Source organism: Equus caballus, chromosome 22, assembly GCF_041296265.1.
Source record: "Equus caballus isolate H_3958 breed thoroughbred chromosome 22, TB-T2T, whole genome shotgun sequence".
Classification (NCBI taxonomy): domain Eukaryota; kingdom Metazoa; phylum Chordata; class Mammalia; order Perissodactyla; family Equidae; genus Equus; species Equus caballus.
The window spans coordinates 1,965,768-1,992,251 of NC_091705.1; the positions used below are offsets into that span (position 1 = coordinate 1,965,768).

The window sequence follows — 26,484 nt, forward strand, 5'->3', positions numbered from 1 at the left end:
ACTTTTTAAAGCACTTTATTAAACAAAGTCAAGGTCACATAAGATTCTTACTGAGAAGACTTTCAAGGAGCTTGGGTGCTCATACAGTTTGGCTTCGTTTCTACTAAAAAAAATATGAAATGGCCCTTGGAGTTCTCCTCCCTCTGACTGACTCATTTATTCATTAATAAATTAATGAATACAAATATTAATCATGTGCCGACTTAAGGAGCTCTGGGCTAAGCACTGGAGATAACATGCAAGAGTTGATGCCTTTGCTCCTCACCCGACAGGCTGTAAAGCACTCACCTACAGCGCCTGTGGGAGAAGCGGTCCTCAGGCCATAGGGCCATAACTCACACTCCAGGTCTCTCAGGGCCAGTTTGGGGCTCCCCTCTGTGGCACTCTGCCTGAAACTCTCTCCTTCCTCAACTCCTCTCCTTATCTTGCTTCTTCTGCTGGCTGACTAGTCTTCCCTGGGAGCATTTTTTCAGTAAATCACTTGCTCATGAATCCTCACATTGCTGTCTCCTTCTGGGAAACTCAACCTAAAAGGACTGTGTCAAACAAAACAGAAAATAAATGAAAACAAACCAAACTCATAAACAATGATATTGATTGTAATGTGGATGCTGACAAGAAGCCAGCCAAGGGAAGGGCAAGGGAAAGAGCATTCCAGGTTTTCAGGCATCGGGAATGGCTGCAGAGGCCCATATGGTGGTTAGGAGGCTCCTGAGACTGGGGCTGGGGGCAGAGGCACGGAAGCAGTGGAGGGCCCTGCCCATGGCACTCCCTGAACTCACGCACAGGGAGTCTGCATTTTATTCACTCTGGGTGATCTGCTACCAGCCATCATTTTAAAGAGATATAAGTGAAAGTACTAGAAGAGAAGACTCAATTGATTACTCTATCCACAGGTTTGAGTTTTCCTAATTTTCTTGAAGAAACGTTCGAGTAAGATCCCATATGATCTACCATATTGGAACTCATCCAGATTTCACCCAGCTTAGGCCAACAGAGCACTGGTTAGTTTGCTGGAAAGATGCCTGTCTTCTGGGCTTTGACCTCAAGCTATGGATGGCCCCCTCCACCAGCAAGCCTCCCGGAAACACGACTGTTATTTCTGCTAAATCATTCCTAAATCTACGTTTCACAGTTTAGACCTCTAGGGGAACGTCTTAAGTAGGGTTAGGAGAGTCCAACAATGTGTCCTGCTTCTAAACATACTTCTTTCAACTCTGAGGAATGTTCCCCGACTCCACATATTCTATTTGTTTTATGATAACACAGACTTCCACCCTATCCTCTGGTACTTCTCACCTTTCCAAACACGAGATCTCTAATTATTTGTCCTCTAAGATATGGCAGCACTGTAGCTTGGCTTACTTTCTGCTTACAGATACGTCTGAGGCACAGTGCGAAAACTTGCTGAAGCCTCAGATGAACCGTACAAAGGGGATATTTTTCACTCAACACACTGCACAACGGCGTGTACTTCTTGTTTTGTAGATTCATTATTTAAACTGGGCAGAGGCTGTTTTTCCCAACACGGTCTAGCATTTCTCTGGTGACAAGCTCATGGTACACAATGCAATTTTCATTATCTAGGAGGAAAACATCTTTTCTTCTGGGACCTTCAGCGGCTCCAACTTCCAGGACAGCCAAGGTAGCACTATTCTGCTTCTCTCCACTTGTGAGTGAGAACGCAACCCTCATTCAAGACGAGTGTGCTGAGAGTGACCCTGCACTCTTTCCACAGTGAAGGGCTCGTTCTCAGCTCCTTCCATTCCTGTCTCCTCCAAATGGATAACAGCACAGGCCATGTTCACCACTGCATCAGGTTCCACTAAAGGTGGATGTGCTTGTTTTTCACCCTAAGGACAGAGCCTCTCTCGCCCTTCTAATGATTTGAATAAGCACAGCCCCTCGAACGGACAAGCCGCCTCTTTTACGGAAAATCTAACTCGACACTCCCAGAGCACTGAGGCTCAGCATATCTACACCTTCACTCACGTACGACGGGTTCCTTCCACACGCAAGAGTTGATCGTGCACCCCAGGCTATGTTTCAGTTGTGTGACTTTTTTCTTCTGTTTTTAAGAAACACCGTGAAATGGTTTGTTAGAGAAAAAAATGAAAGATATTGGTTAAAATAAATGTTGGGCTCATCCTGGATTTTAATGATGTGTTCTGTCATTGTTTCCAGTAGGCTGATTCACAGATACCTGAACTGTACTGTGACATGAGGACCATGCTTCTCATCACCCCTGTAAAACAGCACGTCTTCATCACCAATACTTTCAATTCAAAGGATGCGCCTCTTTAACAAATGTTAAGTTTAATGCTTACATTACTTTCTTTTTCTTAGAATATTATGACATGTTAAGTAGGAGACGACGTTTTTATCAACACTGGTCAAGGTTAAATGGTATTCCCAAAATCTCAAGGCTAATCCTGAGGAGGGCTGTTCCGTACACACATCCGAGAGCGCGAAGTGCTGGAGTCAGCAGCAGGCCCGCGAGGGGCCACGTTTTCACAAACCACTAAGCGAATCTACAACACAGGGGCTCCAAAAGATCCTCTCTGTACTGGAGTTCGTTCAAATGAGTATTTATTGAAATAAGTGGACCTTAGCTAAGCTTGGGGAAACGTTATTAAACTACAATTTGGTTTAGAATCAAAATTTTACTGGTACTTGATGAAAACTGAGTATGGAAGAGATTCATCAAGGTTACAGGCCTTCTCTTCATTGTTTTTCAAACTACATTTACTTATGTTAGAAAGCGTTTAGCTCACAGCTACATGGAAACATACAAAAGCTGATTTCATTACATTAATTACAGTCTTATAGTGACAAAAGATCCTAATTCTCTGACAATGATTCTCTTTATTAAGGCAGCTCCAGATAGAAAAGGTGGCTCCTCACCCACAATTTCGACTAGTGGCTGGGAAGCGACAATCAAGAGATCTGATCAGTACAAATTTGACAAACTAAAAAGGCTTTTATTTCTTTAGCATACAAGTTTGGTTTGATGCCCCCATCCTTTTACTTTTCAAAAAGTATTTCAGAAGGATATGAAGAGTGATCCGCTTGTGTTATTATGACAGAGGATTTATTATCTCGGAGATTATCTCCCTATCAAATGGCTATAATTACACACACCAATGCCTTTTGTTGACATATATAAGATGAGAACATGTTAGATGAGAATATAAAGATATTGATTTTTTTTTTTAAGAAACATGCCTTGAGTTCCACATTTAAATGAGAGCTACCCTTGATATGGAAAATTAAAATGATAAATGGCATACTACCATTCCAATCACATATATTTCACAAAATACTTGTGAATTTTTCCTTGGAAATTTTAAGTATTTAGAATGCCTTTAATAGCGGCAAATATTTATTTTGTGAAAGTAAATTTAATTTCTAGATGAGCCAAAGTTATTCCCGCGGTGCCTCTTCACAGAGTAAGGTGGTTGCAACGCCAGACAATACGCGATTGTAAGGAGATAAAGCAGATCCCCTTGAGTGACTGATCCACACACAGATGCAAAGAGACTGGAGCATCCACACATATTTCTTTTATTTACAGACTATCCCAAGGGAGGAAAATGAATAATTTAATTTTATAATGCTAAAAGCAAATATATGTCATATTATTTAAAGATAATTAATTTGCTTAAAATTCTTAACCTAACCACAAGCCATCTGTGGGCATTTGAACATGTTCTTTGTCTGTATCTAGTGCATGCTGGAAAACGTACGTCTAACACTTCAGATAATATCCTGGCCAGACTTCTGTTACGGCAGACTCAGGAGGTAGGCAAATCCTGACCCCAAGAATAAACTGGGCAAAACTGTCGCAACAGCCTTAGCAAGGTTCTCAATATATTGAGAGGTGTGTACTCGCCAACCACTGCTGATTCTGAGCAAGGATGGTGTTGGGGGTCTGTGGCCTTCTTACCCTGGGCTGCCCTTAGCCCACCACCAGCTTGGGCCATGAACTAGTTCTGCTGGGGTGGGACGAGCCATGAAAATCAGTAGCTTCATTGCTGAAAGGGGCTGAACTGATTGTCAGCAGAGGGTGGAAAATCCACTCCCAGCTACAAATGGGAGAAGTTTGCAGCCCTCCCAACCTACGGCTATAGTCCTGGTTGGGTGGAGTGGCAGACTAGGGGACAATCCAGAACTAAACAGGGAGCTCATGGAAATGAGAGAACCACAGAGGGGCATAGTAAGCTCTCCTCATGGCCCTGGCTGACATGGTGGCTATGCAAATGCATATTCAACACAAAAATGGCAGTAAGAAGAAAAAGAGAACAACAACAAAATGAAGAAACACGTAGAAAACAAAAACCAAAGTGACAGAAATAAATTCAACCATATAAAATATTACACTTAAGGTGGATGGACCAAATATGCCATCAAAAGATAGAGATTGTAAGACAGTTAAATAAGCAGGATCCAGCTATCTGCTATGCTATCTTTTTTTTTTTTTTTTTGGTGAGGAAAACTGGCCCTGAGCTAAAATCTGTGCCAATCTTCCTTTGTTTTGTATGTGGGTTGCTGTCACAGCATGGCTGATGAATAGTGTAGGTCCGTGCCTGGGATCCGAACCTGTGAACCTGGATCGCCGAAGTGGAGTGAGTCGAACTTAACCACTACACCACTGGGCTAGCCCCATCTGCTTTCTATAACAGACACACTTTAAATTCCAAGAGAACAACAAATTCTAAGCAAAAAGATGGAAAAATATCTATCTGCAAACAGTAATGATAAGAAAGCTGGAGTGGCTATTAACAGCCTTAATAGGCCACACAAAACAAACTTGAACACAGGAAATATTCTTAGACACACAGAGGCACATTATATAATAATAAAATGCTCATATATCAGCAAGATATACTAATTATAAATGTGCATGCACCTCCCAATGGAGTCCCAAAATACGTGAAGCAAAAACTGACAAACTGATGGAACAACAAGGCAGGCAAAGAGCAAGGACAGAAGACATGAACAGCACATCAACGAACTTGACTTGACAGACACTTAGAGACCACGTCACACGGTGACAAAACACATATCTTTCACAAGCGTGCACGGCACATTTCCCGGAACCCAGTATCCACTAGGCCACACATCAAATCTCAACAGATTTAAAAGAGAAATTATACAAACTATGTTTTTTGACCACATGAAATTAAATTAGGAGTAAATGATAGGAAAAATGTGAGCGATCTCTGAATATTTGGAAATTAAACATTTTTATAAATAACCCATTAGTGAAATAAGAAATCACAATAGATATTAGAAAATATTTTGAACTAAATAAAATATGAAAGAAAAACATATCAAAATCTGTAAGATGCAGTTAAGACAGTGTTTGAGAGAAAGTTTTAGCTTTAAACACATATATTATGACAGGAAAAGATATTTCAAATCACTAACTAAGCTCCCATCTAAAGAAACTAGATAAAGAAGAGTAAATTTAACCCAAAGGAAACAGAGGGAAGGATATCGTAAATATCTGAGTGAAAATCAGCAAAATGGCAAGAGAAAAATCAATGGACCCAGAAGTCAGTTATTTGAAAAGATAACAAAATTTATAAACCTGTGGCTAGACTGACCAAGGAAGAAATAGAAAACCCCAAATTACCAAAATTAGGCATGAAAGAGGAGACATTATCAACTGTATAGAAGTAAGAAGATTTAAGTGGAGTAACGTGAACTTTATGCAAAAAAATTAGATAATTTAGATAAAATGGACAAATTCCTAAAACAACACAAATTACTAAAACTGAGTCAAGAAGACAGGAAAGTCTGAAGATTTTCTTTAAAACAATACACTTAAAACAATAAATAAATCAGATTGGATCAGTAATCAAAATCTTCCACAAAGAAGAGCTCAGGCCCAGATGGCTTCACTGGGACAGTATTACCCTAATACCAAAGCACAAGAAAAGAAAACTACAAACCAACACCCCTCATGGATATAGACATAAACGTTTTTAACAAATTGTTAGCAAATGAAATCCAACAATATTTAAAGAGGAGTAAAGGGGGATTCATTCCTAAATGTAATAATAGTTTAATATCTGGAAATCAGTTACTGTAATGGATCATATTAACAGAATAAAAGACAAAACCTAACCCACACATGATAATCTAAACAGACACAGAAAAAGCATTTGACAAAATTAAACATTCATTTTTTATTTAAAAAAAACAAACTGTAACAAAGTCCTGATACAAGGGAACTTCCTACAGCTGGTCAAGGGCATCACAGCGCTACGTTCACCATGAAGTCAAATGCTTCCCTGAGACCAGGGGCAAGGCAAGAACATCCGCTCTCCCCATGCCACTTCAACATGTGCCCGAGGCTCTAGACTGTGCAACGAGGCCAACACACCGAAGCAAACCAAAACTCTCCTCCCAGAATCAGCCCCTGAAATGTCCCAAGGTATACCAGAATAACTTTTCAATCACTATTATTTTCTGAATCAGTTCCGTTTCCTCTGGGTCAACTGTTCTATTTTTGTTGTTGCTCCATCTCATTCACGCTTCTGGGTTTTCTTAGATGTTCGCTGAGTCCTCCCCCTTTGCTCATACTTGTGACTGAGCCATATGTAAGGGCTACACTGCAGCTGTGAAATCCTGTCTCTCCCAACAAGGTTAAGTTTTCAACCAGAGGGCAGACTCAAAGGTCTTGGAGAGCCCTAGCCAAGGGGTCACAGAAGTGAGGAGGTGGGCTGTCACTGCCCTGGCTCTGTCTCCTCGGGCTTTATCTGTGAAACAGCAGCCCACTGTAACACACTCCTTTTCCCCTAACCCTGGAAGAACAGCATCGCCATTAGGAGACAAGAGGCTGAAGTCAGCATGGTTCAGACCCCAGAGCTGCCAGCAAAGCCAACTGTGTGCCCTTGGACCTCTCCCAAGCTCCAGTGTCCTCATGTGCAGAGTGAGGCAGTGCTAGCACCTGTCGCTCAGTGTTGCTGCCAGGAGCAGAGGGCAGAGTGCGCGCCAGCGGCCTGGCACAGAGAGATGCTCCATAAATACCCATTTTCCTTCCCCTTCTTCCTTCACTGAAGAAAAGGCTCCAGCCTCTCAGGCACTGTTTCTAAGTGATGACATTCCACACACTCTAGGATTCTGAAGGCTCTGCATTGTCACAAATACAGGGCGCTAACTGCCCTTTCAACGTTCGAGAAGCCTCTTCAACAGCAGGAGGCTCCCGGGCCTCTCCAGCTGCGAACCTCACCTTCTTTACTTCATAGCTTTACACTCACATTTCCTATTTCCTCGAACTGCTTCATTCCTCGTGCCTGAAATCTCACTGAGTTTATCTGTGGGGAAAGGAGAAGTGCTTCCTGTCCTTGGTGTTCCTGTAAGCCGCAGTGTCAGCTGTGGCCTGGGAACTGGATGACACAGGGAGGAGGCACTGGGGCTGTGGGGTCCAATTATCACACACCCAGAGTGTCCCAAGGGCACCGCGGAGGGAGCCTATCTGGTCCCACTGAGTGCAGCCCCTTGTGCCTCCCCACTCCCTGAGGCCCCCGAGATCTCCCAGTCTGACAGTCACAACCAGCACTTTACCATGGCCAGCAGCTCATTCTTCTAGAGTAGAGCAGGGCAAATCATAATTTATGAGGACTTCCGTAAAGATTCTTGAAATTAACTACAGAAGCCATTCAAGTTAATACCACAACCTCAAAGGCAAACCAAAAACTCCACATGCTCTTACAAAAACATGTGCCAGGTGAGCAAAGCTCCCTGGATCAAGGCTGTCTCCCCTATAAATGCCAGGGATGAACCTCTCCAGGTGCAGTGATAAGGGGACAGGTAAGAGGCAGGCTGTCCAGTAAACAAGAACTCCAGCAAGGAGGGTCCCTGCTCTTAACCAGGGCAATGGCTTTCTGAAAACTGTGATTTTCAGAAAACAGTGCTGATTTGCTATAGACCAAGAGAAGATAGAGAATTCCTGAGGAAGTTAAAATCACTTTTGTTTTTCTGCATGAAGTAGAAGTGTCTTCTGGGAAGAGCTGCCGATCAATATATACTGTGTTTTTTGTTTCAGTGACAATATAATCATGACTGTAGTCACTGTTCAATTAGATGATCTTAAAAAACAATATGCCATTAATTAATCTAGACCAAGATGGTGGAGTGAGAGGTCTTCTTTGTCTCTCCCCTGTCGAATCTACAACTAATTGGACATTCACCGATTAACAAAGGATATCCAGATAGCATCTCAAGACGCCTAAAAGTCTCATGCTACTACACATCGGAATGCGGACAGACTTCCCCCCGGGAGGAGGTGGAAATAGGTGAAAACTCTCCGACCCCCGGACAGCCTAGTTCCTGCACTCACTAGTGGAGCGATGGTGGAAACAGGTGACAACACTGCTACCCAAGCCCCCCACGATCACACCTAAGCCCAGGGGGAAATCCCCAGGGCCCCGCACCCACTGGCAGGGAAGGCCTCCACTCACCATTAGCAGGGAGGCCCTTCCCAGAAGCCAGAACAAACAGAAGCTCCTGGCGGACACAGCACGGCACGAGACCGCAAGCTGCCACTGAGCTCATGGTCTCCGGCGCATGACTCAGTACAGGGGCACCCTGACTTCCTTTAGACGTGCTTGGGGACAGATTTGGACCTCCAGCGCCTGGCTCTGTGGCACGGGGGAAGGCTTCAGGGTCTCGCAGCTCCCTGGCAGGGAAAGCCTCTGCTCGCCATTAGCAGGGAGGCTACGCCCAGAATCCAGGAAAAAGGGAGGTTCCCGGTGGGTGGATCCCCTGGGGCGGCTCCAGACTGCAAGGGGCTGTCACTGGGCTCACGGTCCCCGGTGCAGGGCTTGGTGCAGGGGGTGCCCGGACTTCTCGTAGATGTGCTTGGGGACACGGTTGGAGCTCCAGCACCTGGTTCTGCGGCATGGGGGAAGGCTCCAGGGTCCCACAGCTCCCCGGTAGGGAAAGCCTCTGCTTGCCATTAGCAGGGAGGCCACGCCCAGAATCCAGGAAAAAGGAAAGCTCCCAGTGGGCGGATCCCCCGGGGCAGCTCCAGGCCACAAGCTCCTGCTGGGCTCACGGTCTCCTGGGCACGGGTCAGTGCAGGGTGTGCCTGGACTTCCCGTGGATGCACCTGGGGACTGGGTGGAGCTCCAACACCCGGCTCTGCGGCCCGGGGGGTTGCCCCAGGGTCCCATACCCTCCCAGCAGGGAGGGTCTCTGCTCGCCATTGGCAGGGAGGCCCCACACAGCATTCGGAACACCAGGAAGCTCCCTAGAGCAGAATTCTCCACAAGGCAGCAGCTTACAAGCCACCGCCAGGCCTACGGACTCTGGCCATGTCCCAGACGAGGCAGGGGCTCCCAGAGATCCCATGAGAGTAAAGTGGGGCATAGTAGAGCTCCAGTGAAATGACTATGTAGCCCAGGGGGGAACTCCAGGTTCTTACAGCAGCCTCAGCGAAAGCCTCTGCACAGCACTAGTGGAGAGGTCCCGACTGGCAATCGCAAGGCAGGAAGGCCCTGGGGCAAAAGTAGCACAGCTAGGTGAGCTAATGACAGACTGCAGAAGATACCCATAGCTCTGCTGGGCCCTATAGTGGACAAGTGTGATCTTGTGGGCTCTGTCAGGGACAAAGCTGTGATTATAGGTGATCCTGCTCCTGGGTGATGGGAAAGTCCACAACACCGCTGCAGACCACAAGGAGGGAGCGCGTCTAGGTGGGCTGCAGAAGTAGGCACCAGCAGCCTGAGGCCCCCTTGCGATTGCCCCCACAACCGACGAGGGATCCCATAGGACCACTGTGACTATGAGGAGGGGTCCAGACCCAGTCAGTAAAGCTGACAGGGTTCCTGGTTGGGGCAGTCTAAACAGCTGCAGCCACCCCCCCCCCCAACACACACACCAGTTGCAACAAGTGGAAGCAGCGACTAAACTCTATCTCTATGCGGAGGCACAAACCCACGCCATCAAGCAGTACGAAAAAATATATTAAATCTCCAGAACAGAAGGAAAATGATAAGCATCCAGAAAACAATCCCAAAGACAATGAAATCTACAATCTAAATGACGATGATTTCAAAACTGCCATTATGAAAAAACTCAATGACCTAAAAGAGAATTCAGATAGACAACTCAATGACTTCAGGAGCTATGTCACAAAAGAGCTTGACACCATAAAGAAGAACCAATTAGAAATACTGGAGATGAAGAACACAATGGAGGAGATTAAGAAAAATCTGGACTCTCTGAACAGTAGGGTCGATAATATGGAGGAAAGAATTAGCAATTTGGAGGATAGGAATATAGAAATGCTGCAGGCAGAGGAGGAGAGAGAATTAAGGCTAAAAAGAAATGAAGAAACTCTCCGAGAATTATCCGACTCAATTAGGAGATGCAACATAAGGAATATAGGTATACCAGAGGGAGAAGAGAAGGAGAAGGGGACAGAAGGCCTGTTCAAAGAAATAATGGCTGAGAACTTTCCAAACTTGGGAAGAGAGATGGAACTTCATGTCACAGAAGCCAATAGATCTCCAAACTTTATTAACGCAAGAAGACCAACCCCAAGACATATAGTAGTGAAACTAGCAAAAGTCAACGACAAAGAGAAAATACTAAGGGCAGCCAGGCAGAAGAAAATAACTTACAAAGGAAACCCCATAAGGCTATCAGCAGATTTCTCAGGAGAGACCTTACAGGCTAGAAGAGATTGGAATGAAATATTCAAAACTCTGAAGGACAAAAACCTGCAGCCAAGAATACTCTACCCAGCAAAAATATCCTTCAAATATGATGGAGAAATAAAAACTTTCCCAGATAAACAAAAGTTAAGGGAGTTCATCACCACAAAACCTCCTCTTCAAGAATTGCTCAGGAAGAAACTCATTCCTGAAAAATCAAAAAAAGGAAAGGGGTTACAAAATCCAGAACAAAGGAGATAAGCAGAAGGACAATAACACAAAGTAACAGCTCTCCATCAGGACAAAATGCAAAGGAACCAGAAAGCAAGTGATAAAATTGCAACAGTAGGCCCCCACATTTCAATAATCACACTAAACGTGAATGGATTGAACTCTTCAATCAAAAGGCACAGAGTGACAGGATGGATCAAACAAGATCCAACAATATGCTGCCTCCAGGAACACACCTCAGCCCCAAAGACAAACACAGACTCAGAGTGAAGGGGTGGAAGACAATACTCCAAGCCAATAATGAACAAAAGAAAGCAGGTGTTGCCATACTTATATCAGACAAAGTAGACTTCAAAGCAAAACAGATAAAGACAGACAAAGAGGGGCAGTATATAATGATAAAAGGGACACTCCACCAAGATGACATAACGGTCATAAATATACACACACCTAACACAGGAGCACCAAAATTCATGAAGAAACTGTTAACAAAACTAAAAGGAGACATCAACAGTAATACAATAATAGTAGGGGACCTCAACACCCCATTAACAACAATGGACAGATCATCCAGACAGAAAATCAACAAGGAAATTATAGAATTAAATGAAAAATTAGATCAGATGGACCTAATAGATATATATAGGACACTTCATCCAAAAACAGCAGGTTACACATTCTTCTCAAGCGTGCATGGAACATTCTCAAGGATAGACCATATCTTGGGAAACAAAGCAAGCATCAATAAGTTCAAGAGGTTGAAATAATATCAAGCATCTTTTCTGATCACAATGCTATGAAACTAGAAATCAACTACAAGAATAAAGCTGGGAAAGGGCCAAAAATGTGGAGACTAAACAACATGCTACTGAACAAACAATGGATTATTGAAGAAATTAAAGAAGACGTCAAATATTATCAGGAGACAAATGAAAATGAAAACACACCATACCAAATTATTTGGGACACAGCAAAGGCAGTCCTAAGAGGAAAGTTCATTGCATACAGGCTCACCTCAATAAACAAGAAAAATCTTACATAAACAACCTCAAACGACACCTAACAGAATTAGAAAAAGAAGAATAAACAAAGCCCAAAGTCAGTAGAAGGAGGGAAATAATCAGAATTAGAGCAGAAATAAATGATATTGAAACAAAAAAGACAGTAGAAAGGATCAATGAAACAAAGAGTTGGTTCTTCGAAAAAATTAACAAAATCGACAAACCCTTAGCCAGACTCACTAAAAAAAAAGAGAGAAGTCTCAAATAAATAAAATTAGAAATGAGAGAGGAGAAATCACAACAGATACCAAAGAAATACAAAGGATCATAAGAGAATACTATGAAAAACTATATGCCAACAAATTAAACAACCTAGAAGAAATGGATAAATTCCTAGACTCATACAACCTACCCAAACTGAATCAGGAAGAAATAGAGAATCTGAATAGACCAAGCACAAGTAAAGAAATAGAAACAGTAATCAAAAACCTCCCCAAAAATAAGAGTCCAGGACCAGAAGGCTTCTCTGGCGAATTCTATCAAACAGTCAAAGAAGATTTAATACCTATACTTCTCAAACTGTTCCAGAAAATAGGGGATGATGGAGCACTCCCTAATACATTCTATGAAGCCAACATCACCCTGATCCCCAAACCTGACAAGGATAACACAAAGAAGGAAAACTACAGGCCAATATCACTGATGAATATAGATGCAAAAATCCTCAACAAAATTTTGGCAAACTGAATACAGCAATATATCAAAAAGATTATACACCATGATCAAGTGGGATTTATACCAGGGATACAGGGATGGTTCAACATCTGCAAGTCAATCAACGTGATTCAGTACATTAACAAAATGAGAAACAAAAACCACATGATCATCTCAATAGATGCAGAGAAAGCATTCGACAAGATCCAACATCCATTTATGATAAAAACCCTCAATAAAATAGGTATAGAAGGAAAGTACCTCAACATAATAAAGGCCATATATGATAAACCCACAGCCAACATCATACTCAACGGACAAAAGCTGAAACCCATCCCTCTCAGAACAGGAACAAGACAAGGGTGCCCACTTTCACCACTCTTATTCAACATAATACTGTAGGTGTTGGCCAGAGCTATTTGGCAGGAAAAAGAAATAAAAGGAATCCAAATAGGCAACGAAGAAGTAAAACTCTCGCTGTTTGCAGATGACATGATCTTATATATAGAAAACCCCAAAGAATCCATACAAAAACTATTAGAAACAATCAACAACTACAGCAAAGTTGCAGGGTATAAAATCAACATACATAAATCAGTAGCATTTCTATATGCTAACAACGAACTAATAGAAAAAGATCTCAAGAACTCAATCCCATTCACGATCACAACAAAAAGAATAAAATACCTTGGGATAAATTTAACCAAGGAAGTGAAAGATCTATACAACGAAAACTACAAGACCTTCTTGAAAGAAATCGACAACGACATAAAGAGATGGAAAGACATTCCATGCACATGGATTGGAAGAATAAACATAGTTAAAATGTTCATACTACCTAAAGCAATCTACAGATTCAACGCTATCCCAATCAGAATTCCAATGTCATTCTTTACAGAAATCGAACAAAGAATCCAAAAATTCATATGGGGCAACAAAAGACCCTGAATTGCTAAAGCAATCCTGAGAAAGAAGAACAAAGCTGGAGGCATCACAATCCCTGACTTCAAAACATACTAGAAAGCCACAGTAATCAAAACAGCATGGTACTGGTACAAAAACAGATGCACAGGTCAATGGAACAGAATTGAAAGCCCACAAATAAAACCACACATCTATGGACAGCTAATCTTTGACAAAGGCACTGAGGGCCTACAATGGAGGAAAGAAAGTCTCTTCAACAAATGGTGCTGGGAAAACTGGACAGCCACATGTAAAAGAATGAAAATCAACCATTCTTTTTCACCATTTACTAAAATAAACTCAAAATGGATCAAAGACCTAAAGATTAGGCCTGAAATAATAAGTCTTCTAGAAGAGAATATCGGCAGCACACTCTTTGACATCAGCTTCAAAAGAATCTTTTCAGACACCATAACCCCTCACATGAGGGAAACAATAGAAAGAATAAACACATGGGACTTCATCAGGCTAAAGAGCTTCTTCAAGGCAAGGGAAAACAGGATTGACACAAAAAAACAGCCCACTAAGTGGGAAAAAATATTCACAAGTTATTTATCCAACAAAGGGTTAATCTCCATAATATACAAAGAACTCACACAACTCAACAATAAAACATCAAATAACCCAATTACAAAATGGGCAGGGGACATGAACAGACATTTCTCCAAAGAAGATATACGGATGGCCAATAGGCACATGAAAAGATGCTCATCATCACTAATCATCAGGGAAATGCAAATCAAAACTACACTAAGATATCACCTTACACCTGTTAGAATGGCAAAAATATCCAAAACCAAGAGTGACAAATGTTGGAGAGGCTGTGGAGAAAAGGGAACCCTCATATACTGTTGGTGGAAATGCAAACTGGTGCAGCCACTATGGAAAACAGTATGGAGATTCCTCAAAAAGTTAAGAGTAGTAATACCTTATGACCCAGCCATCCCACTACTGGGTATATATCCTAAGAACCTGAAATCAGCAATTTCAGAAGCTCCATGCACCCCTATCTTCATCGCAGCATTATTCACAATAGCCAAGTCATGGAACCAACCTAAGTGCCCAGCAACCGATGATTGGATAAAGAAGTTGTGGTATATATATACAATGGAATACTACTCAGCCATAAAAAAGGACAAAGTTGTCCCATTCACAACAACATGGATAGACCTTGAGAGTATTATGTTGAGTGAAATAAGCCAGACAGAGAAAGATGAACTCTGTATGACTCCACTCATAGGTGGTAGTTAACATATGGACAAAGAGAACTGATCGGTGGTTGCCAGGGGAAAGGGGGGTTGGGGGGAGGGCACTAGGGGTGAAGTGGTGCACCGACAACATGACTAATAATGACGTACAACTGTAATTTCACAAGGATGTTAACTTTTATAACCTTAATAAAAACAAACAAACAAAAAACAATATGCCAAATAGTCCAAACTTTTGCTCTGTGATAGACTGCTACAGGATTGGCACCCAATTTGTTGGCATTTCCCTACATTGTCACACTAAATAGTGCCCCCCACACTGACTTTGGGCTTGGCCATGTGAATCACTTTGGCCAATAAGACAATAATGTGTAACATAAGCAAAGACTTGAAAAATCTTTGCACACTGGGACTCATCCTCTCTTGCTGCTGTTAAAATCCCAACCATGACTGCCATGGGATGAAGTGCCCTGCTGGAGGATAAGAGACACGTGGTCTAGTCATCACTGTCCCCCCAGCCAATGGCCAGCCAATATTCTCAAGTATGGCTGCCTAGATGAGTGGCAGCCAACAACACACCCATGAGGGAACCCAGGTGAGACCAGCAGAGCAACAGCCATCCAGCTGAAACTAACTCAAATTGCTGACCCTGAGAATCATGAGCTAAGTAAATAGATGTTGTTTTAAGCCACTAACTTTTAGGGTGATTTTTTATGCAGCAAATGCTAACTGATACATGCTCCTTCGTTGTTTCATGGAATGGAAAAAAGAGTAAACTTTAGAAGAGTTACTGAATGTGTGATGATACTTCTAATCAGTCATTAGTACAGAATAAAGAGTGTCATAGCAATATAAGAATGTTGCTGAAAAAATATCTTTGTTTTTACAGAATTCCTAAAGGACCAAATCAACCACTTTGGGTGACTTCCTGAAATCCTCTATGGGTGTAATAAACAGCATTGAAGGGGCGAAAGCAGCCACAACCATGCCTTCATTTCTTTACGCCATAGCCTATGGGAGGAGCCCTTTCTTGGTTTGGGTTTTCCCCTTGGACGTCAACCAGAAAGTCTCACTAAATGCCTAAGAAGCAGCCCAACTTTCAAACAACTTGTTCCACTGATGTCATTGGCTGTACCCTTCCTGGCTAAGGTAAAAACGCCAACACGCTCCATCTTGCTACCAGTCAGTAGTCTCTATAAAAATATTAATACACAGTAGGTATATTATTATGATTAAAGATTCCAGTTGCTGTATCATTAAAAGAATTGTTTCTGACAGGCTAACCCTACTGTTGCCAGAACAGAGAAACACAACTGGGTGGCAGAGTAGAGCTCAATTCTCCAGGAGCCTGTACTACCTGTCAAGGTCTTAGACTGACCAGGTGGAAAAGCCTGTTGCCCCAGCCACTCACCTCCTAGCATTTAATTTAAAAGATTGTCTCTGAGTGGGTTTTGGACCTTTGCCCAGTTCCAAAAACCACATTTACTGGCTGAGGTTACTGTGTGAAAATTGTTGCAATAAAATGGCTTCAGTAATTGATTGCCAAAAATTGATTGCCAAAAATACTATGAAAACAATTGCATGTGAATATTGGTTGTATTTATTTGCAAACTTAATTAGAAGCGCATGCAAGTCTTGAATAAAATTCTTTTGAGTTTAGTTAATTATAAAGCCACAGGAATTTAACTGAGGACTAAGAAGATACGCCAATCACCTGTTCATCTCCACTGACCTCGGCATAGTGCAGTTATTCAGACACGGATATAAAGTGCATGGACATAATGAGAGGGAGGGGAGGAAAAAAGCCCAACAAGTGACAAAGGAATGATGGAGACTTTCAGGAATTTCTCTTGCATTTTCAATTTGGTAACTATCTCAAATTTTTTATGGCTGGTGGATATTATATATTGGAGCCGATTTTCCAAAAATTCATAAGAAAGCTGAAAATCCTCTGCTGGCCAACTTGGGCACTTAGGAGCTTGGGAACATCTTTGCACAGGAGAGGCCTGACTCCTTCCCATCATCTCCAAACAACGGCAAATTTCACTTCTAAGTATTTCTTCACTTCTAAGCTGTTCTGATTCTCTCTCACCATCTCTTACAGGAGGCCCCCAACGGGATCTGTGCAGCCAGTTTGGTCCTAGCCCCACGCCCCCTCTCCTCTCACTTCCATATCCCCTACACCCTTGTCCCACTCTGCAGTCAAAGCAGCTTCCAAAACTGCAGGTCTGAGCATGGCCTCCTGCCTGAAACCCCTCAGTGGTTCTCCACACCCACAACAGCTGCCTGTCCTGTGGCATAGCCACACCCCGAAGCTGAGGAAGGCTGAAGCTGTGGATGGGCCTGGGCTCTCCAGTCTCAGGTCCCTTCCCTCTGTAGGGCTCCTTCTTGACCGTATTACTAGTCCTTCCTGTCTTGTAGACATCTGGGTTTGTGACTTCACCTAAAATCCAATCTCCCGTAGATGGCTGGTGTGGTCCTCAGTGATGGGACCCCACTTCCTCTTGGTCTTGTCTCCCCAGTCTCACCATGATCCATAGGGCTCAGCAATTCTAACCAGTTATTGTTCCCTGGAGATCTAGGTTGGATGCCTCTGTGCTTTATCTGCTCACGACGCCCCCTTGGACTGGAATTGTCCCACCACCTCCCCATGAGCCTTCTTATCAACAGTCTGGTTCTCCCCCTCAAGATGCAATGCAGGGAATGCCCCTTTGCATCGACTCCTGATCCCCCACACTGAGCTCAAAGCCCCATGCCCTCCTTCGGATGTTCTCAGAGCAGACTGGGTATTCTATCATCATAACTCCTATGTTATGCTGAAATCGCAATTTTGTGTAAGTGCTTCCTAAAACTTCATGCAGGTCAGCAGCATTTTTACTTTTGCTTTCAGCAAAAACAGACTTTCGAATACAGTGGACACTTAGACAGAGGCTTTTGAACGGAAGCTAAAGAACTCGCCCAACTTTCTCAAAACCTAGCACAGCCAGAGCTCACACTTTCTCTCCCCTTAATAGGTGTCATCAGAAGGCTTGAAGGTCTCCTTGGATGGCCTCTCCCACTCCGGCAACTTCTCTTGACTCCCAGTCAGTTGGTTTCATGGGTTCCAGTCATAGCAATTGCTACAACATCACATTTTATTTTTCCATTTCTGAATTTCCCTTCTGACTAAAACTCTCTCTCCCCAGCAGCTTCTGTTTTCATTGTACCTCCAGTCCCGATGCTTCTGGTCTCCTTGGCCCATCAATTCCTTATGATTTCACTGGCTTTCTCCCCAGTCTTGGGCCCCACGGGTGTGGATCTGGTTCTACTCCAAACCTCCTCCCTCTCGCTTTCTTCTGCCTCCTCCATCTTGCAGGCAGGAAGCCCAGAGTTTGCTCTGCTGGGAGCCTCACCTGCTGAACTCTAGCCACAAGTCGCTGGAGAAAGTCACGGAGACCTGGGCCTGACCAAGTCTTCACACAGACCCCCACTGCAGCTTGGCAGTTTCTTCAACAGTCTCTTCCAGAATGGGCACTTCTCCAAGTCATCGCTCTGAGTGTCTCCGAACTCCTCATGTCCCCAGCCTCCCCTGGCTCCAGCGACCCTCGGCCAACGACGGCCCTTCATTTCTTCTTCCATCCAGAGCACTCTCCACCCTTCTCTTCTCTCTCAGATAAGCAGTATGCTGACTTTGTGAAAGGCCAGAACTTCTGCGGACATGCTTCCACACACATCTTCTGCTTCCCCAGGATGGCTCCCTAGCCCTGATCCTGCATTCTCTGTCCTGAACGTTTCCCCTCCGCCTACAAATGTTCTAGCCTCCCTTAGTTGAAAACAAACTTCCTCTCCCTTTGACCACATGTTTCCTCCTGAAGGTCCTTCCTCTCTAAACTGACTGAAAATATGGACGTTCTTTCCCTGCCACTCACATGCTGGAGGAACACCCATTACCCTCACGGCAACTGAATTACTTCCTTAAGCTTGGGCACTGGCCTCCCAAGTTTGACAAACATACAGCTTTTGTTCAGACCCGTGCAGTGTCGCTCGCCCTCCCACTGGGGGCTGCATCAAAGAAGGGATTAGCTGCACAAGCGGCAGCTGCTGTGCCATGTTCGTGTTATAGTGTGTCCAACTGCGCATTTCTAAGCATGTAATCCACATATCCTCACCTGCCCTCCAGTCTACTGAAGAAGTGATTTCTGTAATAATTCAACTCATCTTCCCTTTAGGTGATCAATTACTATTTCTTCCAGCAGGTTTTAGCTAGCCAATGATACCTTAGTAGAAACTTTGGAATGCCAAATTGAGGAAACCATATGTGGCAGCAAAAACACTTCCCACAGTGTTCCGACACACACATTTCCAGCCTCCTGTGTCCTAGAACCATGTGCCCCTCTCTCACCTTGCTCACTGGCCAATGACCTCTCTCTCCTGTGGGTGGGGTGTTAGCAGGGATCCCCAACTGACCTGCTAGTGCTGGCCACCATTAAATCCATCTGTAGCCCCATCCTTGGGTTATCTCTGACCAGAATCCCTGCTGAAGCCCCCACTGGGTCTTGGTCATCTAGTCTTTCTTTACTCTTTCCATCTGCCACAAATATTCAAGAGTTAAGGGGCACCAAGAATGCTGCAGTTTCTTTGCATTTTCACACTCAAGTTTCATTCCCTAACTCTTGCCAGGTGCTCAAGGGTCCCCACCAATTCCTTCCACCTCATTCCCAAAGGCCTATGACAAGTACATCCTCTGACCTCCAGCTCCTGGAATTCCTCTTCTTCCTCCACGTCATAGGAGAGGGTGTGGATTTTGATGTCATCGGCAGAGAGGTCGATGAACTTCCCTTCGGGGTACTCCAGGCTCTCTTTGGTAGGTGACCGGTCCTCAATGAAGGTGGTCTCACAGCAGTCGGCAGCCACGCCATCCCCCCAGGAGCGCAGCACGCCCTCCGAGTAGAGGATGATGTTGGGCCGGTAGCGGGACTCTACCGACTGCTGCAGAGTGTTGGGGTCCAGCAGCTGCTGGACTGGCTCATTCCTGCTGCCGTCCAGGGTGGCCGGTGCTGCACTGCCCCCCACCCGGCAGCTCTGGTACTGGGGTGCTGGGTAAACAGACACCAGGCCGTCTCTGCTCTCGGCCATGAAGTTTCTGGTGTTAATTAAGCCATTCCTTTTGCTGGCATCGCTGATTTTACTGTGCACCAGCATGCTCTTCTGTTCAATCAAGCCATCCATAGTGCTTTCCCTGCCCGACTGGGCGTCAGGCTGGTGGGCTGGACTCCAGGGTCACACTTGCCTCAGGGGACCCATATCTCCTGGAGGAGGAAGAAACAGAGATGAGACATGGAAATCATACCTGAAAAAGAGCTAATCACTCAGCCCCTTCTCTCAGAGGCACTAGTCAGCTGATATGCACAGTAGCTGGGAATATCAGACGATATTCCAGTCCTGCCTATGCCCGCAATTTATAAAAGGCTCTCTATCAGGGCAGCCAGCCAGCGCAAGCCAGAAATGGATTACTTGAATCTCTATAAAGGCTCTGCTTCCAAATGAAGGAGACTCTGCAGGAACTGCAGCTCTAGAGAAACCTAGGATTGCCAGCAGACATCCAGAAACCCACAGGTAAATCCATTCCATTAGCATCAGACCAGCCCACAGGGAAGATAAGGCCGTAAACCTGCAATGCGGAAGATCCATGGATACTCATGAGTAGAAAACACACACTCAAGGAAGAAAGGGTCTAAAATAATGTCCCACACAGATTTAAAAGATAAATGACAGGAAGACCCACACCATTAGTACTGCATATGGACAAAATTCCCCAACTGAGGCAACACTCACATGTACATTCTAGCACATTCTAAAGTACCTATTAGAACTATCTCAACACTCACGCATGCCTACTGGCCTTCCAGCACAGTCCCAGAAGTCAGACTAGAAACTTCCTGCCTTAATGGGGCTCTACTTGGAGAAACATCCTCAAATTTGGGATGTAGTTAAGGAGTCCTCTAAATTGTTTCTCCCTGGATCATGTTCCTTTTCAGGGTTTCAAATGTTAAAAAAAAAAAGAAAAGAAGGTAACCAAGCTTATGATTTTTGGAGATAAAGAATGAATTTCCTCTTTGCAAGTTAATAATTATTATGTAAGGAAACCTCATCTTGGGGACTTCAGGTGCTCTGGCTTTCTCTGAGGTTTAAGAATTTTCTTATATTGTAATGGCTTTATTTGGTGGTAGTTGCAGGAATCTAAAATTCCAGACTTACCAGAGGAGGAGAGATAGAGAGGACACCTTTGTGACTCATTGGAAAATAACAGTTTTAACAGAGTTGACAAATGACTACTCAAACTACAGTATGTAAATGCACTGAGAGATGGCGGGTATTATCAACGTACTCTGTGTCAGATTTAAGAGAGGTCCAAAAACACACTGCTACTCTGCTTACGTGGCACGAAGAAGTATTCCACTCTGGAGGCACATTCACAATCTGCAATTTAAAACCATTAATTAAACTATTTGAACAAGATCTTTTGAGCACCGGCAACATGCAAGGCACATGTGTTCGGGCATCATATCTGTGCTCAACCATCTTCCAGGCTGGTACAACATGCTTGTTGAGGTATTTCTGGTCCAACTACTCAACTTCTCTAATCTTCCTCCTTCCACAGAGACGGCACTGGGGTGATCCCACAATTGGGCCCCCCATGTGGTTTGTGATCTCTGGATGTACGACCAAGACTAGAACAACCTTCTTGATATTCAGTTTGGTTTCTCAGTCTTAGCTCTTCTACCTAGATCCATTGTAGGTATCTTATAAAAGACATTTGGTTGCGTTTGTCCAAATTCCACCTCTCCAATGGAATCACTTGCTCTCTCCTAGCCAGAGAAACCTCTTCCTTTTCTGGTGTATTCTCAGAAGCTGTATAGTTCCTGTTGCCTCCTTCTCTGCCAGCTTGACAGCTACTAACGCAAACACCCTCTCCCAGCCCCTGCCCCTGCCCCTGTCCAGGAGCTCCCTGAGACCAAAGAGCCAGGGTTACCCTTTCCCTTGCTAGCACCTGGTATGCAGCAGGTACTCAACGAACATGTGTTGAAACAAACAGTCTCAAGTGTTACGTGATTAGAATTATCCCTACTGAGTGACCTCCTTGAGCTGCACAGCCCCAGACGTGAATTTGATGTTATGGCATCTTGAGGAAGACCAGCGTAGGTCTCTTAGATGCTTTCTAGAGTTTGCCACCCAAAGTCCCAGCTGAGAACTGGGAGTTTGTTAGGAAGGCAGCCGCTTGAGCGCCCCCTGGAACTACTGACTCAGACTCTGCATTTGCACGTGATCACAGTGACTGTTGTGCACCTTAGAGTTGAAGGACGCTGTTCTATATTGTATACTGCACGTTTTGGCCTGTGGTACAAGTTGGCTCGATTTTACAACTGATTAATTACTATCTTTTGTTAAGTATTCAAGTAAATATATCAAACAATTTGCACTCTTTTCTTTTCTTTTTTTTTCAGGAAGACTAGCCCTGAGCTAACTACTGCCAGTCCTCCTCTTTTTGCTGAGGAAGCCCGGCCCTGAGCTAACATCCGTGCCCATCTTCCTCTACTTTGTATGTGGGACGCCTACCACAGCATGGCGCGCCAAGCAGTGCCATGTCTGCACCCGGGATCCGAACCGGCGAACCCCAGGCTGCTGAGAAGCAGAATGTGCAAACTTAACCGCTGTGCCACCGGGCTGGCTCCAACAATTTGCATTCTTAAAGACCATTTTTTCTTCTTGAAGTGAACTTTTCCTACTTTGAGTGTCATAGATTATGATTACATCTGAGTGAAAGGGGCTGAAATTAGTGGAATTTTATTTTTGTCACTGCATTGTCCTTCAATATTTCTTTTAACACAGACAGGCTTGTCATATATATTGTCTTTAACTTCACAAGTCCCATTAGCTCATTTCCTTTGTGTTCTCTTCTACCCACTCCTGCTGACAGCCTTTGCTCAAGCCTGAGTTTAGCAGCTTAGAGAGAACACGGGGAAAGAACGCCTCCAGGGCTGCTACCAGCTCAGCAATCCCGCAGGCTCCTCGCCAGGGCTGTCTGGAGTCTTACCCAGGCACTGTGCTCTTCCTCCAAGGCTCTCCATAACAGGTACCTAATTATATAACTGGCTACCTTATATAACAAATCATACTTTGCTTATTCTGTATCTTTTCCTCAGTCCACCACACTCAGAACCAGTGGCTGCAAAGAGGAAAGCTTCTCACTTGATCCTTTATTTCTGCTTGAATGGCCTCTGCTATGTCTAGGATGCTGCCTTCTGTTGACAAACTCTTTCTGGGCTGCAAACTCAGCTGGGCTCCCAATTTCAACCTGTGGTGAAATTGGCCTTGAAATCTGTTTTTGTTAGTCTTTAGGGGCAGCTGGTTGAGGTACAATGCTGGCCCCAGGCTACACCTGCTGCCTTCCTGAGCTGGCAGTGGGGGCAGTGAAGAAGGGCTCCTTGTCCCTGAGTGTGACCCCCTCACTCCTCCTGCCATGGGTCTCGCTCTCTGTACTACTGCTGGAAGAACCCTCCTGCCCACAAGTGTGGGTAAATATCAGGTGGATAAGAAAATTGATAGGGACTGTACAAGAAAAAGACAGAAGTAGGTGAGAAACACCTGCACCAATATTCTATTGCTGAGGAACACATTTCTCTTTACTTTGAGACTGCCGTGATACAAAGAGCACTACAATAAGAATCAAGACGCCAGGGACGCAGCCTCAGATTTGCTACTAAATGTCTGTATGATCTTGGGCTAGTTCCTTCTGAAAGTGGAATTATTGATAAAGCAGTTGAGCAAGAGAAGCTGAAAGGTCCCTTTCAGCTCTATGATTCGTACCTCTTGGCCCTCAAGTCTTGGAGTTTTATGGGATGAGGTATTTCCACAAGGTGAGAAAAATCTCACATTGATCACAATAGGCTAGGTTTCAGTTCAATAAAATATGTCTTTATCAGGGCCAGCTCAGTGGCGTAGTGGGTAAGTTTGCATGCTCCTCATCGATAGCCCACAGTTTGTGGGTTAGGATCCCAGGCACAGAACTATGCACCATTCATCAAGCCATGCTGTGGTGGTGACCCAGCATGATACAAAATAGAGGAAGATTGGCACAGATGTTAGCTCAGGCAACAGATGTTAACTCAGGGCCAATCTTCCTCACTAAAAAAAATATATATATATGTATGTATGTTTATATATATGTATTTATCAATTGCTTATTATTTCAATGCACTGTGTCAGGTGCTGCTAGAGATAGAAAGATGAGTTCCTAACATTAAAAGTTGATGGGCCAGCCTGGAGGTGCAGCAGTTAAGTTTGCACGTTTTGCTTTGGCGGCCCGAGGTTCGCTGGTTCAGATCCGGGGTGCAGACACGGCACCACTTGGCAAGCCATGCTGTGGTAGGCATCCCACATATAAAGTGGAGGAAGATAGGCATGGATGTTAGCTCAGAGCCAGTCTTCCTCAGCAAAAAAGAGGAGGACTGGCAGCAGATGTTAGCTCAGGGCTAATCTTCCTAAAAAAAAAAAAGTTGAATCAATGAAAAAGAAAGCAATGACAAAAACCACTGCAATAGTAGTTAGGCTGAACATACCAGAAAGCCATGCCAACATGAAACTGAAGTCTAATATTTTAAAATGAGCTAAAAGGGATTGCAAAAATAATAGAAATTGTGAGAGAACAACATAAATCAGAATTGGGGGAAAAATCAGAAGCAATGTAATTTGAGAACAGAAAGAGATGTGAACAGAACTCAGGAAAGAATTAGAAATGCAAGCAAAAATAATTTCAGAAATCAAGGCTAAACCAGAAGGGACACAGGAGTGAATAAATGCAGTGGATCTTACCTTAAAAGAAACAGAACGTGGAAAATAGAAAAATGTTTTAAATAAAAAAAAAACCATGACTACTTCAATTTATACGAAATTTTTCTAGAGTAGACAAAAGTGTTGTATTATGGAAACAACCAAAACACTGTTGGAGGGGCTGGCCTGGTCGCATAGTGGTTAAGTTCACATGCCCCACTTCCGTGGCCCAGGGCTCACTGTTTCGGATCCTGGGTGTGGACCTACACACTGCTTGTCAAGCCATGCTGAGGCGGCATCCCACAGAGAAGAACTAGAAGTACGTACAACTAGGATATACAACTATGTACCGGGGCTTTGGGGAGAAGAAAAAAAAAAGAGGAAGATTGGCAACACATGTTAACTCAGGGCCAATCTTCCTCACCAAAAAACCATACCCTAAAACAAAAACCAAAAAACACTGTTTGACTCAGGGTGGGGAGGACTCTTTTGTGGAAAGGGCACGAGGGAATCTTCTGAGGTGATGCAAATGCTCCGTATCTTGGGAAAGCAGAGGTTATGTAGATGTATGCGTTTGCCAAAACTAATCAAACTGTAGCACTGAAGACGTGTATTTCATTGTGTGCATTTAAAGCGCTAAAAATATTTTGAAAGAAAGTGATAAATATACAATAAAGGCAAAGAAAGTACAATGTGCATATAAAAGGAGACTGGAGAAGAGAATAAACAATGGATGACAGCAAATACTAAAACTACGATTGAAGAAAACTCCTGAAACACATGTTGAAAGGTGACAATAAGCATCTGGGAAAACAGACCCATTATGACCGGCCCCAATATAAATTGTAGCAAATCTACTAAACCTTAAAGAAAAAGAAACAAACATAAACACACCTTTGGCTATTCAGGGAAAAAACCTGAGTCACTAAAAAGGGTAAGAAACTCAGATTGTCATCAGACTTGTGAGCAAAAATGCTTTATAACAGAAGCCAATGCAGAGAAGACTGAACATACTCAAGGCAACCAAACGTCAGTCAAAGATTTTATATGTAGTCAAATTGACCTTCAAGTTTAAGGCTGAAGGTAAGGTGACATGAAAGCACTGGAGGCATTTGTTCACATGAGATCTTCCTGGGGAAACTAACTGAATATAAGCTATGACGAAAATTAGCAGAGAGATGTTATGTAAGTGCTGGTAGCTGTCAATGGCTACTAGCATGACAAAAATAAAGACAACGGACATTACATGCCTTCTGTGGAAATACATGCCATCACCTATGAAGTCTTCTTGCCAACAAAACACAACAAAAAACAATCTTATTTTAATAAATCTCTATATCTAACTACCAATTATAAGAAATTTAGAGGACAGAACATGCCCGATGACATCATGGGTATATGCAATCAGCGAAATCCAGAATGTGGTAAACTCTACAGGGAAAATAACCCAGAAATTGTAAGGATTAAGAAGCAGAGAGAGAGATAGAGATAGAGAAAGATTCTATAGATTAAAAAGACAGAAGACATAGCAACTAATTATATATATTAATCTTATTTGGATCTAATTCAAGCAAATAAATTGAGATTTTTTATATGCATATGTGTATGTACATGTATATATACACACATACACATGTGTACACACATATGTACCCATAAATGTCTGATTTATACATATATGCATATGGGTTTGCATATTAAGACCTTGGAGAAGTGAGAGCACTGGCTGGATAGTTGATACTATGGAGTTCCCGTAATTTATTTAGGTATTGTTAATTTTTTGAAAGTACACGATGAGGATTAAAAAAGAGATAGCTACTTTTAGAGACTCACACTAAAGTATTTACAGATGAAATAAATGATATAATGTCTGGGATTTGTTAAAAC

General features: G+C 43.5%; 1 protein-coding gene across 13 annotated transcripts in view; it reads right to left on the minus strand.

The window, feature by feature from the left end:
* The window catches only part of SYNDIG1 (synapse differentiation inducing 1), a 203,902-nt gene that overhangs the window by 108,930 nt on the left and 68,488 nt on the right, over nucleotides 1–26,484 (minus strand). For all 13 annotated transcript variants that reach the window (XM_070247872.1, XM_070247874.1, XM_070247875.1 and 10 more), the window contains exon 2: nucleotides 19,516–20,075. In XM_070247872.1, the coding sequence (XP_070103973.1) occupies nucleotides 19,516–19,995 (480 nt within the window). In that variant the 5' untranslated portion in view covers nucleotides 19,996–20,075. The remainder of the gene's footprint in view (nucleotides 1–19,515; nucleotides 20,076–26,484) is intronic.